Here is a 15,929-nt window from a genome sequence, read left to right on the forward strand (position 1 = left end):
TCTCTATTTTTATTTTTAGTATTCTTTCTCATTTTCCACATCAGTTTGAGGTTATTTTTAAAAACAAATTCTCATGAAAACTCATCAGTGTTTTAATGTGAGTTTCTCCTAATGCAGTTTTGCCTAGTACCTGGGTTTTTTTGCAAAGCGATTTCCCCTAATACAATGCATTTTTGTATGTTAGTGAAAATATGCAAAAGAAAATGCACACTTTACCTCACTGTGTACATTTTTGCACTTGTTATGTGGCTAGACAACTGTATTGCAAAACTTGGAAGTGTGAATTTTAATGGATGGTTATCTCGTTTGGGAAAGTGAAGATTGCTTGAGTTCACCTTTGATTTAAGAGAGCTTGTCAGCTTCTGTGTATGGAAGGGGTGGTGGTTTTGTTTTGTTTTGTGCTGTGCCTCAAGTGGCAAAGTACCTTGGGCTGGCCCTGATTAAGAGGGACAGAATTACCATGTTCAAAGTCAGACTTTTTAGCCTGTAAAGCAGGTGTTGATGGAGCCTTCTGCCGGAGGGCTTCTGACAGTCAGTAGAAAAGAATTGACCAGGTTAACATGGTACTTACACAAGGAGCTATGGTCTTCATTGCAAATGTCAGCACAGTTTATCCTTGTTCTGTCCTGGCCTCTCCATTGTGGAGAGGAAAGGGAGCTTAAGCAGTTATACCTGGATAAGGGCCTCCTGCCACGGAGGATTGTGGCAGTAAAGGGAAATGGTATCATGGTGGGATTACTGATGCTTCGAACTTTTGGGGTAGGGTCTAAGTGATACGACACCATCCTTAGACTGACAATGTGCATTATGCTGACAGGTTTAGCTCAATTGTTTATGGGTGATGATGGTCTGTGCTATCAGTTCATTGTGATAAAATAATCCAACACAAGTAAACGGTACACACGCATGTAAGAGTTGCATTGAAATTTTATTCCAATAAATGTGTATTCCAAACAACTAAATGTTAATTAAGTTGTAAGCGAAAACATTTGGAAGTAACATTCCAAGAGTTTTTGTCCTCATACAAAACAGGCTGCCAAGGGAAGTACCACATTCTGCAGCCCTTTGAAGTTTTCAAGTGCAAAGCAGATTAGCTGAAGAAACATTTCCATGACCTTACCCTAGTGTACAAAAAAAAATTTCCCATAACAGCATTTATCTCTTCAGCTTTAATCTTCTTTGTGCCTTTTGCAATAAATTAATAGAAAATTAAATCTTTTTCAGCAGGAGCTTTAAGAAAATATACAAAACACTATACATCTAGTTCCGAAAAAGGACCAGCTATTTCGGGTAGAATACTTGGAGTGACGAACACACAGACACAACACACAACCCTCCCCAAGGCTCTCAGAAAGCAGTATTTCTACAATGCAACCTTTGAAAAGCAACTTTACAGATTGCGAATGGTCAGTTACTAGTAGAGACCAATCAGTCACTCAGTTAAAAAAGAGCACATATTGAAGGCAGTTTGTTGATGACCCATAAATATTTTCTCCTCCCTTTTTAATTCTTTTCTTTAAAAAACCGTTCTGGGTGAGAGCCTCACTTCTGAAGCAGTTCCATATTGGCAGGGTGAGGGGACATACTTGATGTGCTTTTATTAATAAAAAAAAAAGCTGGTAACAGGAAGCCCAAGCACAATTTTCTCTTTGAGAAACTGATAACATTTGTCCTTCATAAGCTGATCCTTGGCCACAGTGATTTGGTCCTTTGTCACAAGAGACTCTTTGTGAAGATCCAGCAACCTCTGCAATACCCTGAACAACTGCGGCATTCAGGTATTCAGTGGATCGCTGACGCGCAGGCAGAAATAGGATATCAGTCGGTGCTTATGAAGTGTCCTGCTGACATTGAATGCCAGCACACCAGAAAGTTTGTGAGGAGATCAACAAAGCATTTTCAGTTTTTGCCGTTGTGTCTGATACTGACTTCTGCTTACATTTGCATATATACATAGCCAGGAGCTCAACTTAGAAGTGCATGTTTTTTCCTGAGTAGGTGTCTGAAAGTTGAGACTGGAAAGTTGAGACCGGAGAAGGAACACTTTGTACATTTCTACTGATTCAAAACCTGAGGCTCCTACGGACAGACATGAAGGAGACCATTGCAGTACACCAAGGCAACATGATGTGAAATCAAACCTTTCTTATCACAAATACGCTTGTGAGAGGAACAGACCTATTACTAACTGTATCCTGGACTGCCTACGGAATGTTGGTTGTCTGATGTGGCCATTTAACCCATTCACAATAAGGTTTCTTCTATGTACATCATCAAAATATACTACATCTTGAGCACGCCATGTGCCTCAACGCATTTTCCATTGAGGGTGTGCTAATGAGCAGGAGCACACAATGCAGGTCACTTTCTCACAGTTTCATTTTCTTTACCACTGGAACTGGCAGAGCTTGGAAAATCCTCACTGCTTCGTCATCTGTCTTCAGCGTAACCCAGAAGGGCCGGAAGGTGCCCTTGTATCCAACAAAACCCATTTTATCTGAACGAAAGGAAAAAAGGATAGTTGAGAACCTCCAAATGACTGCTTTGGAACCAGCAAGAAACGAGGCAAACCATGGACATAATTTTAAATGGTGCCGAGAACCTGGTATATGATATAAGTGTTCTTGGACTGATTGGGAACCGTGATCATGGTGCTATCAAATACAACATGTCTTTAAGTGGACAGCTGCCGAGGAAGTCAAACATGAAGTCACCTTTCAGTTCAAAAGGGGAGGCTTCTCAAAAATGAAGGTACTGGTTTTAAAAAAAGGAAGTTGAATGAAAGTCAGGGGGTCATAATGTTTGGAGAATGCTTAAAAGCACAATAATGGAAGCTCGGCTAGAATGTATAATGCAGATCAGGAAAGATCCCATCAAGGGCAAGAGGATGCAGGCATGGCTAAGGAACAGAGGCAAAGAAGCTATTCAAAGCATGAAAGCCTCTCCCTGAAAACTGAAGTCTTGCCCAAATGAGAAGAACCCAAACTTTGGCAACAAAAATGCAAGCACGCTTGGGGATGCAAAGAAATCTGAAGATCATTAAATAAAAAACAACCACCACCTGATTTCAGGATCTTATTTCAGAGTGCCATTCCAACACAAAAACCCAAAGGTGTGCTGCCTGTTTCGTTAAAGAGGTATTCTCCCTTCCTAAAAATTACTTGGCTTTTTGAGGTACTGTTCTCTCCCCATGAATTCTCTAAGCCTTCACATCTTTAAACTCAATGGAGATCCAGCAGCTCAGTTCTGCTGAGCCTGAAATCTGAAGTGGTACAACACTTCCTCTAGCCCACTGTACTGTGGTCCCCAGCTGTTGAACTACAGCTCCCATTATCCCTAGCCAGCGGTCAAGGATGATCACCTGGGGGCCAAAGATTGAAGAACACAGTAAACTGAAACGATCAACACTTTTAAACATCCTATTAATTCTTGGAAATGTAACTATAACAAAGGTTCTTTTATAAAATAGCTATTTACCTTTCAATTTAAAGCCCCTCTGTGCTCCAAGTTTCTCCAGGACGGTAGTCCACGGACCTCTTGAAACGAACCTTCCTTTAGATGTCATCACCACTATAGAACTACAGGAGACAAAGGCATCCATAAACCATCTATTCTTCCACTGAGTGATTTAATTTGGTAAAAGCTACCACTTGTGCAACTCTGGGGTGCTGGTCCCTGTATCAATTCAATCATGTCTCGCCAGGCATGCATAATTTATTCTGAAGATTAACAAGCACATCCAATTAGGTCACCTTACATCTGTTATCAGAAATGGTATGTATAATGTTTGCAGGAGCAATGAGAAAATCAGATGGCTGCTATACGACAGAATATGGCTTGTTAGGCTACATCTACAACCACTAGGTTTTCCAGCTGTTCCATACATCCCAGGAATGTTTAGTCCATATGTGCCAGAACACAGACTTATTTTGGGGGCGGGTAGGGGGAATTAAATATCTCTGGGTGCATTTTGCCTTGATACAGCAAATGCCTACCCAATACCGTATCAAAAAGCATAACTCACAATGAATTTGTAAACCGCACTGAGGTTTATTTTATTTTCCTACCAGTAACACAGTTGGTACATTTTATTAAATGAGGGTTAGTGCAGAATGGGTTTTCCCACACCTGTCTTTAACATTAATCAGAATGGGGCAATTTCCACTCTCAAGTCCTTTTTCTGGTTCATGTCTGTTTTGTATGTACTGTATTGATAAATATGTTGCATCCTGTGTTATTCTGCACAGATTTATTTTTGTGGGAAATCGCAAGATTTGTATGAATTTTACCCCAGAATAAATATTTGGGGTATATTTTGAGCCAAGAGCTATGCCGCAAAATTCGGTGCAAAACCCCAAAGAAGAACTTCATTCTGATCCATGTATTAGTTTGAGGAGTGCAAATCAGGCTGATTTGCTGATTTGCAGCGCTCATCTCGCTTTATTGGCCAAGGGAGCTGGCGTACAGCTTCCGGGTGATGTGGCCAGCATGACTAAGCCACTTCTGGCGAACCAGAGCAGTGCACGGAAACACTGTTTACCTTCCTGCCGGACCGGTACCTATTTATCTACTTGCACTTTTGACGTGCTTTCGAACTGCTAGGTTGGCAGGAGCAGGGACCGATCAATGGGAGCTCACCCCGTCGCGGGGATTCGAACTGCCAAACTGCTGATCAGCAAGTCCTAGGCTCTGTGGTTTAACCCACAGCGCCACCCGCGTCCCATATACAGTCATACCTTGGGTTAAATATGCTTCAGGTTGAGCGTTTTCAGGTTGCGTTCCGCGGCGACCTGGAAGTAACGGAACAGGTTACTTCCGGGTTTTGCCGCATGCGCAGACGCTCAAAATGATGTCACACGCATGTGCAGAAGCGGCGACGTGCAGACGCGGGTTGCGTTCTGCTCAGGATGCAAACGGGGCTCCGGAACGGATCCCGTTCGCATCCAGAGGTACCACTGTAATTATGTTGTTAAAGCTGACAACGTAGAACACCATATACATAGCACAATTATATAAGGAGCCACCTGCACAGTTCAAGGTATTACATGTAAGGTTCCAGTAAGAGACGCTCCCTCCTCAACACCTTTTGGCCCACAAGCGGTTGGATCTGTAGATCTGGATCCAAGGGACAGGGGGCAAAGAGCTTCCATCAAACTTCGTTGCATGACAGTTGGGTATTTTTTTTTAATGTTGCTCAAAGAGTTTATCCTCTTTTCCAGAACTTGAATGCCCTCATTTCTCATTGACTTACTTTTCCCGAATGTTATTGACATAGTTGATCATCTGTGCTGGGATTCCTTGCAGAACAGAGTTTTTGAAACTCATCCGGTCAACAAATCTCCCATCATGCCCATTGATCACAACAACTTGGATACCATCTTCGGAGAGATAAAACTTCCTGCCATCAACCTGGAAAACAAATCAGTTCTTGCTGTTATCAGGGAGACCGGAGCAGTAACAGTTGATAGTTCTGGATTTTCAGAAGTAGAGGCTGGTTTGAAATATAGTGTATGAAAGAAAGAAAAGAAAAAGAGAGGCAGACCTCGAAATACGAAAATTTTCAAACTTTTATGTTTAACTTTGTATTGTTGATTTAAGGTGCAACGCTGGAAATTAGTCAAAATTTATGTATTTCACACACCCCATTTTCATATGTATTAAGCATCTGGAAACACTGATGGAAAGGGGGCAGGGAAATGAAATATAAAGTATCTAGCAACCCCATAAAACTTATTTTTGAACAATTAATGCTCAAAGGTATTGCTAGAAAATGATGTGGCAAAACAGGCTGGTGAGGTGTCCCAACAAACCAAAGAACTGAGTAATGATGGCATATTAAAAACTTGCAGGATATTCCTCCCCCCCTTTCATTCTAAGGCAGTCTTGTTGGGCATTAGGACAAGAAAGCAACAAATTGGCAGCAAGCTTATTGCTGCTATGAAAATAAGACTGGTTCCAAATTGCAGCGAAATGTAAAAAAATAATATTTATACCAACCAAGGAGCGTGTGTTCATGTATAAAATCAAACATCTAAGTCCAGCTTTAATTATGATTTGGTAGAAAATTAAACCCAATTCTGGATATCAACTTGCCTTGCTAGTAATACGAAATCCATTCAGATTCCATTCAACAGTACTTTAAAAGAATTCAGGAACAAATATAGATTCTTCCAGATAAGTCTTTGTTAGATCTGTTAGTTTTCTCAATTATTTCGAGTTTATTTCCTCCACTGCGTATTTTATATATATTCTGTTACAAATTGTGTCCCATAGAAGATGACCTTTGGCTATGTTAAAATATAATGAAAAGTTCTAAAACATAGAGTGTGTTAAAAATACAGCACATTACTCAAGAGCAAAGACTTACTGAGATATACGCAAAATCATCCCTGAGATGGAAGTATTTGGTCTTGTAGCTGTCCAGCTTCAGTTCTACAAAATGGTCCTTGTTCTGGTTTAAAACAGAAAATAAAGTTGGTATTTCTATTGACTTTCAAAACCATTCTTTTAGACATGCTTTTTTTCAAACATACATTTATTTTGGGAGTTACGCTCACACATTTTGTGGTTCAGTTCAAATGCCTCAAAATATTATTTTAAACGAGGCGTCCCCAGTTTATGTCTTGCCAGAAATTTAACTCCTTGGCAATTTTGGGGGAGTCTTACGTGGAGTGATCTACAAATCTGACAAGGGACATTCAGAACGTTTGGAGGCAAATGGAGAGCGTTCTGGACCCCCTCTTGCAATAGCTTCTGACAGCCATTGGAGAAGAGCTGTTGTACCCTGCTCCCCCTACCCTAAAGGTATAATCCCAGGTATCCCCCCTCCCGACCCTTGAAAAGGTAGCACACAGCAAAGATGAAACCCTGGAGAGCTGCTGCCAGCCAGTGTAGCCAATATTACGCTGGATGGACTAATGGTCTAATTCAGTACATAGCAGCTTCCTACTTTCTCAACAGGAATGTTGACTTTCCACTTTGGGCAAAATAAGACTTTGCCCATAAAATGGGACTGAAGTACAGTCACACCTCATGTTACATTTGCTTCATGTTACGTTTTTTCAGGTTGTGTCCTGTAGCAACCCAGAAGTACCAGAAAGAATTACTTCCGGGTTTCACCACTCGCACATGTGCAGATGCGCAAAATGACATCATGCGCAGAAGCGGCGAATCGCAACCCGCGCATGCACAGATGCGCCGCTGCAGGTTGCGTTCCTTTCATGTTGTGAACAGGCCTCCAGAACGGATCCCGTTTGCAACCAGAGGTACCACTGTATGTTTAATGAGTTTCCAGAAAGAAAATTATGCACTGATTTAATCGGAAACAAAGACCCAGGAAAATGGCAACAGTAAATCAGCTACTTTACCAGGTGTGTGCTTGGCAGCTTTTTGGGCATTGGCACATCCACTGAAGGTTGCTCCTCATATTTTGGGTAGGCTCTCGCTTGGCAGTCGCTGGACCCTGCTTTCCTGGGGATGTTGGCTTTGATCCTGATTCGCTCGCATCCTCTGACGGAGCAGAAGGCAAACGGCTCCTTTTCGTGCTGAGCCTTTAACTTGAGAAACAGCAACCTTTGGGAAAAGATGGAAGAGCCGTGAGCGTCCCTGACTCTGACTCCGCCGTAGCCGGAACAGGATGAAGCTCATATGGAAATGTCTTCATATTGAACCCTTCCACTGCACCATTAAAGCGCATTGCTCTTGCCAAAGAATCCTGGGAACTGGTTTGTTAAGGATGTTGGAACTGTCTCTGGAAGGGGAAAACATCTTTGGGGGGGGGGCTTTATATGTGCATTGAGCATGCTTTAAATGAATTGTGTGTGAATTATGCATTTCTGTTCATCTATCCCAGGCAGGTGCTCTCTTATGCATTATTCTCACTTTCAGATGCAACTACTACATCTCATACTATTAGAGGCTGCTCAAGAAATTTGACATTTACACTGTGGGTTAAACCACAGAGCCTAGGGCTTGCCGATCAGAAGGTCGGCGGTTCGAATCCCCGCAACAGGGTGAGCTCCCGTTGCTTGGTCCCAGCTTCTGCCCACCTAGCAGTTCGAAAGCACGTCAAAGTGCAAGTAGATAAATAGGTACCGCGCTGCGGGGAAGGTAAACAGCGTTTCCATGCGCTGCTCTGGTTCGCCAGAAGCGGCTTAGTCATGCTGGCCGCATGACCTGGAAGCTGTACGCCGGCTCCCTCGGCCAATAAAGTGAGATGAGTGCCGCAACCCCAGAGTCGGCCACGACTGGACCTAATGGTCAGGGGTCCCTTTACCTTTTATGTAAGACAGACAGCACCAGCTTGGTGCCCTCCAGCTGTTTTGGACAAAATCTCCCAGCCGGCACCCAGTCCCTTCACTGCCACTGATGGCCAACTTTTTCCTTTAAAAACTTTTGGGTGTCGGGGCTGATCTTCTTATTTATCTAATCTTTATTGCTACAATCAGTGACCTCCACTTTTTCATGTTACCACAGCAGCCTGCTTGCTTTAAACAAAACAACACTTTTTGGGCAGCTTGGCATGAAGCAAAGTTCTCCGGCAGCCAAAGCTCCAGCTATCCCATTTTCATTTCCTCCAAGTGGCCCCAGGCCCCAGTAGGCACAAAGGCATTTTTGAGGAAATGAAGATAGCAGGTGGCTGAAGACCAGCAGGCACAGTGATCTGCCACACACACTGCAGCTCACTGCTAGTGCCAACACCCCATTAGCTGGCTGCCCAGCTACCGCTGGTTCCCTGCTGCCAACCCAATGGTCCAGACGTAACAAAGCGACTGTGTACTTTCCTTCTGCGAAGGGGCCACAGTTCAGTAGTGGAGCATTGCACTGCACACAGAAGGTCCCAGGTTAAATCCCTAGCAGCATCTCCAGGTCAACCCCAGAGCGATTCCCTGCCCAAAGCCATGGAGAGCTGCTGCCAGTCAGTGTAGACAGTACTGAACTAAAGGGGCCAATGGCAAACCCTCCAAGTGTCCCTATTTTCTAGGGACACTTCCGTATTTACAGAAGCCATTCTGGTTTCTGATTTGATCCTGGAATGTCCTGCTTTTCCTTAGGATGTCCCTATTTTCATGAGAGAAATGTTGGAGGGTATGGAGCTATGTGACCCCCCTGAGCCAAGGAGATAAGTAACTATACAACCTTTAGAAGTCATAGAATCATAGAATCATAGAGTTGGAAGAGACCACAAGGGCCATCGAGTCCAACCCCCTGCCAAGCAGGAAACACCATCAGAGCACTCCTGACATATGGTTGTCAAGCCTCTGCTTAAAGACCTCCAAAGAAGGAGACTCCACCACACTCCTTGGCAGCAAATTCCACTGTCGAACAGCTCTTACTGTCATCTGAAGGTAGCCCTGTTTTTAATGTTTTATTGTGTTTTTATATATGTTGGAAGCCACCCAGAGTGGCTGGGGCAACCTAGTGCAAATGGGCAGGGAATAATAAAAATAATGGAAAAGGAAGTCCCTGTTTTAATCAGAGAAATTTGGGTGGTATGCAATGGTCTGATTTTGTATAAGTGTCCTATGCACAGAGCTTGATGATACCATTAAAGGTAAAGGTAACAGGACCCCTGACCATTAGGTCCAGTCGTGGCCGACTCTGGGGTTGCGGTACTCATCTCGCTTTATTGGCCGAGGGAGCCGGCGTACAGCTTCCGGGTCATGTGGCCAGCATGACTAAGCCGCTTCTAGCAAACCAGAGCAGCGCACGGAAACGCCATTTACCTTCCCGCCGGAGAGGTACCTATTTATCTACTTGCACTTTGACGTGCTTTCGAACTGCTAGGTTGGCAGGAGCAGGGACCGAACAATGGGAGCTCACCCCGTCGTGGGGATTTGAACCGCCGACTTTCTGATCGGCAAGTCCTAGGCTCTGTGGTTTAACCCACAGCGCCACCCGCGTCCCAGTGAGGATACCATTAGGCCCCCATCATTTTAAAAACGGAGAGGGTACAAAGGTAATCGTGGCTACCGTGGTTACTAGCCATAATGGGTATGCTCCACCTCCATTGTCAGAAGTGTCTCTGAACTCTGGGAATCGCAAGCAGCGATAGCACTGTTGTGCTCAAATTCTCTTCATGGGCTTCCCATTGGGTCATCTGGCTGGCTCTTGTGAGCCCAGGATGCTGGACTCAGCCATTGGGCTGATCCCCAATTTACGTCCTTATGCAAATCGATCATTCCATATGACAAGGTGGTCAAAAATCTGCAACAAGTGAAGAGGGATCCAAAATGGCATGGCTTTGCTTGTTGAAGAGGAATGATCACCAAAGGCGGGGAAATTGCCACCGGAGCTGAATCTGAAAGATGGCATATAGACTAGACACGAGGATGTCATTTGTGCATCTGTTAAAAACAACCCTGCACCCAACACATCTCTGCAACCCTCCATAGCAATTCTGTGCTTCAGAGAGCTGTAGGACACGGGGGGGGGCATGCTTGCTGTTTCCTTACCCAGTGTCCTCATCCCAATAGTAGTATCCCTTGGAAGCATATCGATACTCAAGCTTCTCCATCTCATGAGCCTGGTAGAATGTCCCTGTTTTGCTGGTTTTCTTCAAAAGGCGATCGTGGATGTCGGAGAGAATGGAGAATGTCGTCCCTTTAGGATAGCAAAGCCCAACTTGGATCCAATCATTCCTAAAACGATAATGATGATGATTGCAACAATAACAACCCCAAGCTCTGTGACTATGATTTTTCTGGCACATGTCGCAAGTCAAATCCCACTCACTCCAAAAATAAAATACATTTACTTGCAAACTGGCTAAAAACAATTCAAAGAGGGCCAGATTTGATTAAGTGGACGCGCGTGAAGTTGTTGAGCTTTTTAGGATTGAAGTTGCTTTTTTAAGGATTTTACCGCAGGACATATACTGCCACGGGGGCCGGATTAAATCGACTGGCGGGCCAGATTAGGCCCCCAAAACGGACTTTGGACATGGCTGGGCTAAATGTTTACATGTTGAGCAGAGTCAATTCCAAACAACCTAAAGATCCCTTATAGCAATACAGAGTCATTCCTCTGTAGCGAGCCACCACCTTCTATGAGTCAGGGATTAACTTGGCCCACGCAGTGCCTCAAATATTTATCGCATGACTTCTTTACATCCATTCTAAGGGGACTTGGATGTTTAGGTGAGAAGATGGTAAAACTTGCAGAGGGTTTCCTGGAACAATGATGTCAGGCCTGGAAGAATGCAGTGGCTATTATAACATCATCATCACACACCCCGGCTTTCTTTAGCAAGCTATATTCCTGAATCGAAATGCTGTTTTTTACGGGCCACACACTCACTTGTTGAAGTTAATGAGCCAGATAGCCAGTTCCTCGGGAGCAGTCTTGTCCCAATGGATGGTGTAGCCCTTTTGTAGAGTGATCACAGGCTGATATTGCTGGTAGTGGGCACTCTTACTCAGAGCCCCCTCCAAGTACAGAGGATGTCCGTAATGGTCGTTTTTTATTATTTTCATTCTCAGGTTGGCTGATTTGTAGGCTTGGATGTACACCTGAAGTCAAAGCAAAGCAAAACTTACTTCCTTTTAAAGAGCTTTTAAGGAAGAAGAACATGCATAGGGAAGAGACCAGTAACCCCACAGCAGTGATCTGCTGTGGAAATCAGAAATGCAAAAGAACTGTGAGCCAGCAAGATCCAAATTCTGAACATGCCTATCAGTCTTACCTGTGCATATCGACCACTACAGATAGACCCCCTCCAGTCAGGGACATCAATACAGTCTGGATGCCTAATCAGCCAATTATCTTCCTTTATAAGATACGACCCAGGATATTCAGATACAGAGCCGTCAACATCATGGAAAACAGATGTTTTATCCCCATCCATATCCAGCCCATTAAACCAAGGTCCTGGTTCTCCGAAAAACACTCGAGAGGTTATCTGAATAGAAGGGAAAATATGACACATTAACCAATTAATTCTGAACCGATAGCTTAGTAACTGCTTAGAGGTACCCCCCCCCAAAGTTCAGAGCTTAACACAGAAGCTTCCTATTTTTCTGCAGTCCATTTGTGCCCTGAAAAGAACACGGCAGCCCTGTGTGAGTTGTCCTGGAATCTTGGCCATGGCCTCTGGGACTGATCGTGGAGTTCAAAACAGCTTGCAGGCTAAAGGTAAAGGTAAAGGGACCCCTGACCATTAGGTCCAGTCGTGACCAACTCTGGGGTTGCGGCGCTCATCTCGCTTTACTGGCCGAGGGAGCCGGCGTACAGCTTCCGGGTCATGCGGCCAGCTTCTGGCGAACCAGAGCAGCACATGGAAACGCCGTTTACTTTCCCGCTGGAGCGGTACCTATTTATCTACTTGCACTTTGACATGCTTTCGAACTGCTAGGTTGGCAGGAGCAGGGACCGAGCAACGGGAGCTCACCCCGTGGCGGGGATTCGAACCACCAACCTTCAGATCGGCAAGTCCTAGGCTCTGTGGTTTAACCCACAGCGCCACCCGCGTCCCCAAAGCTTGAGGGCTACCCATCCTGAAATCCTACCAATTAGTTTCCAGGCCCAATTTGAAGCTCTGGCTTGGACCTATGAAGTCTTATATGGTGCAAGACCTCAAGGGAAGTCTCTCCCCCACATGAACTCAGCCGGACCCTGCAATTGTCATCTGAGACCCTTCTTTGTGTGCCCCTCCATGCAAGGTCAGGCGAGCAGCAACATGAGAACTGCCCTTCTCAATTGTGGCATCCCGCCTGTCGAATGCTCTCCCCAGGGAAGTTTACCTGACGCCAATGTTACATATCTTTAGATGCCAGGCAAAAATAATCCTTTTAGGTTTAGGGAAGCTTTTAATGTTTGATGTATTATAGTATTTTAATATTTTTTTGGAAGTCGCCCAGAGTGGCTGGGGAAGCCCAGCCAGCAGCCAGATGGGTGGGGTATAAATAATAAATTATTATTATTATTAAGGCCTTTGGCTTTTTACTATCTATGGCTTTTTGCATGGGCGGGAAGTTTAATGTAGCGGTTTTTTAAAAATGCTAGTTTTAATGTATGGATGTATGTATTGCTTAAAATATTGTAAGTCATTTTGAGTTGCTGTGGCAAAACAATGAGTAATGTAATAAATAATAGTAATAGCAATACAGTCGTACCTTGGATCCCAAACGCCTTGGTACTCAGACGTTTCGGCTCCCAAACGCTGCAAACCTGGAAATGAGTGTTCCGGTTTGCAAACGTTCTTTGGAACTCGAACGTCCGACGGGGCTTCCACGGTTTCCGATTGGCTGCAGGAGCTTCCTGTAGCCAATCAGAAGCCACGCTTTGGTTTCCGAACGTTTTGGAAGTCAAACGGACTTCCAGAACGGATTCTGTTTGACTTCCAAGGTACGACTGTAATACTAAATTCACTAATAATAATAATTTCGCTAAGCTAAGGTTGGGGAGCCTCAGGCCCAGGAGCAAACGGCTTCTGGTCTTCAGGACTCTCTTTATGCCCCACCTTCTCACCGGCCACATCTTCCTCACAGACCACCCCCCTCTCCAGCCCTTGATTTCTCCAGTTCCTTAGCCTGGAATGTGTCCTTAAACTGTAATAAGGCCTCTTGCTTTCCTGGAGAGATGTACATGCAGGAACCTCTGACTTTTGTATGGCTAGATTACAACCCACTGTACAGAAATAGGAGGTGCACCTGTTGCCCCGCCCACCACTGCCATGTGACCCTCAGAAGGTGGCCAATGATGGAATGCAATTCTTCTGTTGCAAAATGTCCTCCCTCTGCATGTACTGAGTCCTGCGATGGTGAGCCCACATTGAAAGCCAACTCACCGGGACGTCCTCAAAGAATACGTTTGTGACATTGTTGTTGGGGCAGCTCTGCCAAACGTTGTTGAGGCGGAACGCCAAAGCGCTGGTGTGACGGCCTTCCAACGCGGCAAACTTTCGGAAGGTGCAGTTCTGGACATTGATGGGCCCATCGTAAAACTGAATGCCTCTAATTGGGAAATTCCTAAAGCACATTTTTTTAAAAAGAAAAAAGAGGGGAAGTTATTAATCTCCTTGGAGTGAGTTGCCACTGTAAACATATACAGTGGTGCCTCGCAAGACGAACACCTCGCAAAACAAAAAAACTTGCAAGACGAAAGAGTTTTCCGTTTTTGAGTCGTTCCGCAAGACGAATTTCCCTATGGGCTTGCTTCGCAAGAAGAAAGCCCATAGGGAAATCTCCGCTGGCCTTCAGAAGAGGTCCTGGACCTCTTCTGAAGGCCAGCGGGGGGCAAAAGTCTTTGCTCCCCCCACCTGCCTTCCCGGGACAGCGGAGACTTCTCCGCTGTCCTGGGCGATCTGAAAATGCTGGCGGGCGGCAGCGAAGCCTTCGCTGCCACCCGCCAGCATTTTAAAATCTCCCCGGGACAGCGGAGAAGTCTCCGCTGTCCTGGGGGCTTTTAAAATGCTGGCAGTTGGGAGGAAAGCCCTCCTGTCCCCGGAGCTTGCGGGGTGGGAGGTGGGGAGAAGGGCCTTTCTTCCCACCGCCAGCCTTCAGAACAGCCTTCTGAAGGCTGGCGGTGGGAAGAAAAGCCCTTGTCCCCCCCCCCAGCCTTCAGAAGAGGTCGGGGGACAGACTGTCCCCGGACCTGGTCTGAAGGCGGTTTCCATAGGAATGCATTGATTGATTTTCAATGCATTCCTATGGGAAACCGTGCTTCGCAAGACGAAAAACTCGCAAGAAGAAAAAACTTGCGGAACGAATTAATTTCGTCTTGCGAGGCACCACTGTATTGCATTGTAGCTATAGAGGAGCTTCAGCTGACAATTTCACACTCCACTGGAAAAACTAGCTTCTATAATCTGCTAGGTCTTTTTATATATATGAGGAAAACCTTGTGATTCTTAACAAGTTCAACTCGGGGTCTCTCATGCCTTGGCAGATCATACATATTTGCTTGGCATTCTTAGAAGGAGCTTTGCGGGAAAGTTAGGCCGCTGACCTAAAAAAAGGAATAATATCCGCAAGCCAATCAAAAGCAAAATTTGAGCTTGGTCTCCGGTCTCTTAAGTAGTCAGCTGCTTTTATTACTCATTCATTCAGTCATTGCAGGGATAACATCCCAAAACAGAGACTTAATGAGCTCCGAAATACAACATTAAGCACAGAGCCATTAAAAGACGTGAAATAAAAATGCAGCTCTTTGTCGGAGGTGGTTTTAAATTGGCCAGGACGCTCCACAGCCAGCTGGGCATGAAGCCAAGCCCTAAATACCAACTCTGGAATAGGGGGAGGGGGTAGAGAAGATGGGTTGCATCCAACATAACGCAAAGTTAAGAGTCACTCAGCAGAATGCTTGTTCCACTGGTGAAATGTTTGGGCCTGTGGGACGTGGTTGCACAAGAGAATGCACAAGTAGTTTGCTGGTAACTATTGTGAAATAGGGATACGGGTGGCACTGTGGGTTAAACCACAGAGCCTAGGACTTGCCAATCAGAAGGTCGGCGGTTCAAATCCCCGCGATGGGGTGAGCTCCCGTTGCTCCTGCCAAGCTAGCAGTTCGAAAGCACATCAAAGTGCAAGTAGATAAATAGGTACCGCTCCGGCGGGAAGGTAAACGGCATTTCCGTGCACTGCTCTGGTTTGCCAGAAGCGGTTTAGTCATGCTGGCCACATGACCCAGAAGCTGTACGCCGGCTCCCTCGGCCAATAAAGCGAGATGAGCGCCGCAACCCCAGAGTCGGTCACAACTGGACCTAATGGTCAGGGGTCCCTTTACCTTTACCTACTGTGAAATAGTGCACTCTGCGCCACAAGATTCCCTCTGTTGCACAACATAAAATTCATCTGTCCGCTGGCCTAAGAACCCTTGCGCTAGCAGAAAGAAAATATTGGCCAAAGCCTACATACTTTGTGAAAAGGTACTTTTTTTTGTCCATCCTCAATCTACCAAGATTCAGTTTGGCTGAATATCTCACTTCTAGT

The 15,929-nt window shown here is 45.1% G+C and overlaps 1 protein-coding gene and 1 long non-coding RNA gene across 3 annotated transcripts in view; one reads left to right on the forward strand and one right to left on the reverse strand.

Moving 5' to 3' along the window:
- Positions 1-909: 909 nt before the first annotated feature.
- The window catches only part of CEMIP (cell migration inducing hyaluronidase 1), a 166,420-nt gene continuing 151,400 nt past the window's right edge, over positions 910-15,929 (reverse strand). For both annotated transcript variants that reach the window (XM_053364360.1, XM_053364359.1), the window contains exons 21-29: positions 13,787-13,967; positions 11,684-11,899; positions 11,299-11,510; positions 10,455-10,640; positions 7,368-7,572; positions 6,368-6,451; positions 5,252-5,409; positions 3,478-3,578; positions 910-2,497 (exon numbers count right to left, since the gene is read on the reverse strand). In XM_053364360.1, coding sequence (XP_053220335.1) covers positions 2,370-2,497; positions 3,478-3,578; positions 5,252-5,409; positions 6,368-6,451; positions 7,368-7,572; positions 10,455-10,640; positions 11,299-11,510; positions 11,684-11,899; positions 13,787-13,967 — 1,471 coding nt within the window. In that variant the 3' untranslated portion in view covers positions 910-2,369. The remainder of the gene's footprint in view (positions 2,498-3,477; positions 3,579-5,251; positions 5,410-6,367; positions 6,452-7,367; positions 7,573-10,454; positions 10,641-11,298; positions 11,511-11,683; positions 11,900-13,786; positions 13,968-15,929) is intronic.
- Positions 3,571-6,499, forward strand: LOC128401398 (uncharacterized). Its single transcript, XR_008327467.1, has 2 exons — positions 3,571-3,864; positions 5,203-6,499. It is a non-coding gene; the product is annotated as an uncharacterized LOC128401398 (long non-coding RNA).

The sequence above is a fragment of the Podarcis raffonei genome, chromosome 14, assembly GCF_027172205.1.
Source record: "Podarcis raffonei isolate rPodRaf1 chromosome 14, rPodRaf1.pri, whole genome shotgun sequence".
NCBI lineage: Eukaryota > Metazoa > Chordata > Lepidosauria > Squamata > Lacertidae > Podarcis > Podarcis raffonei.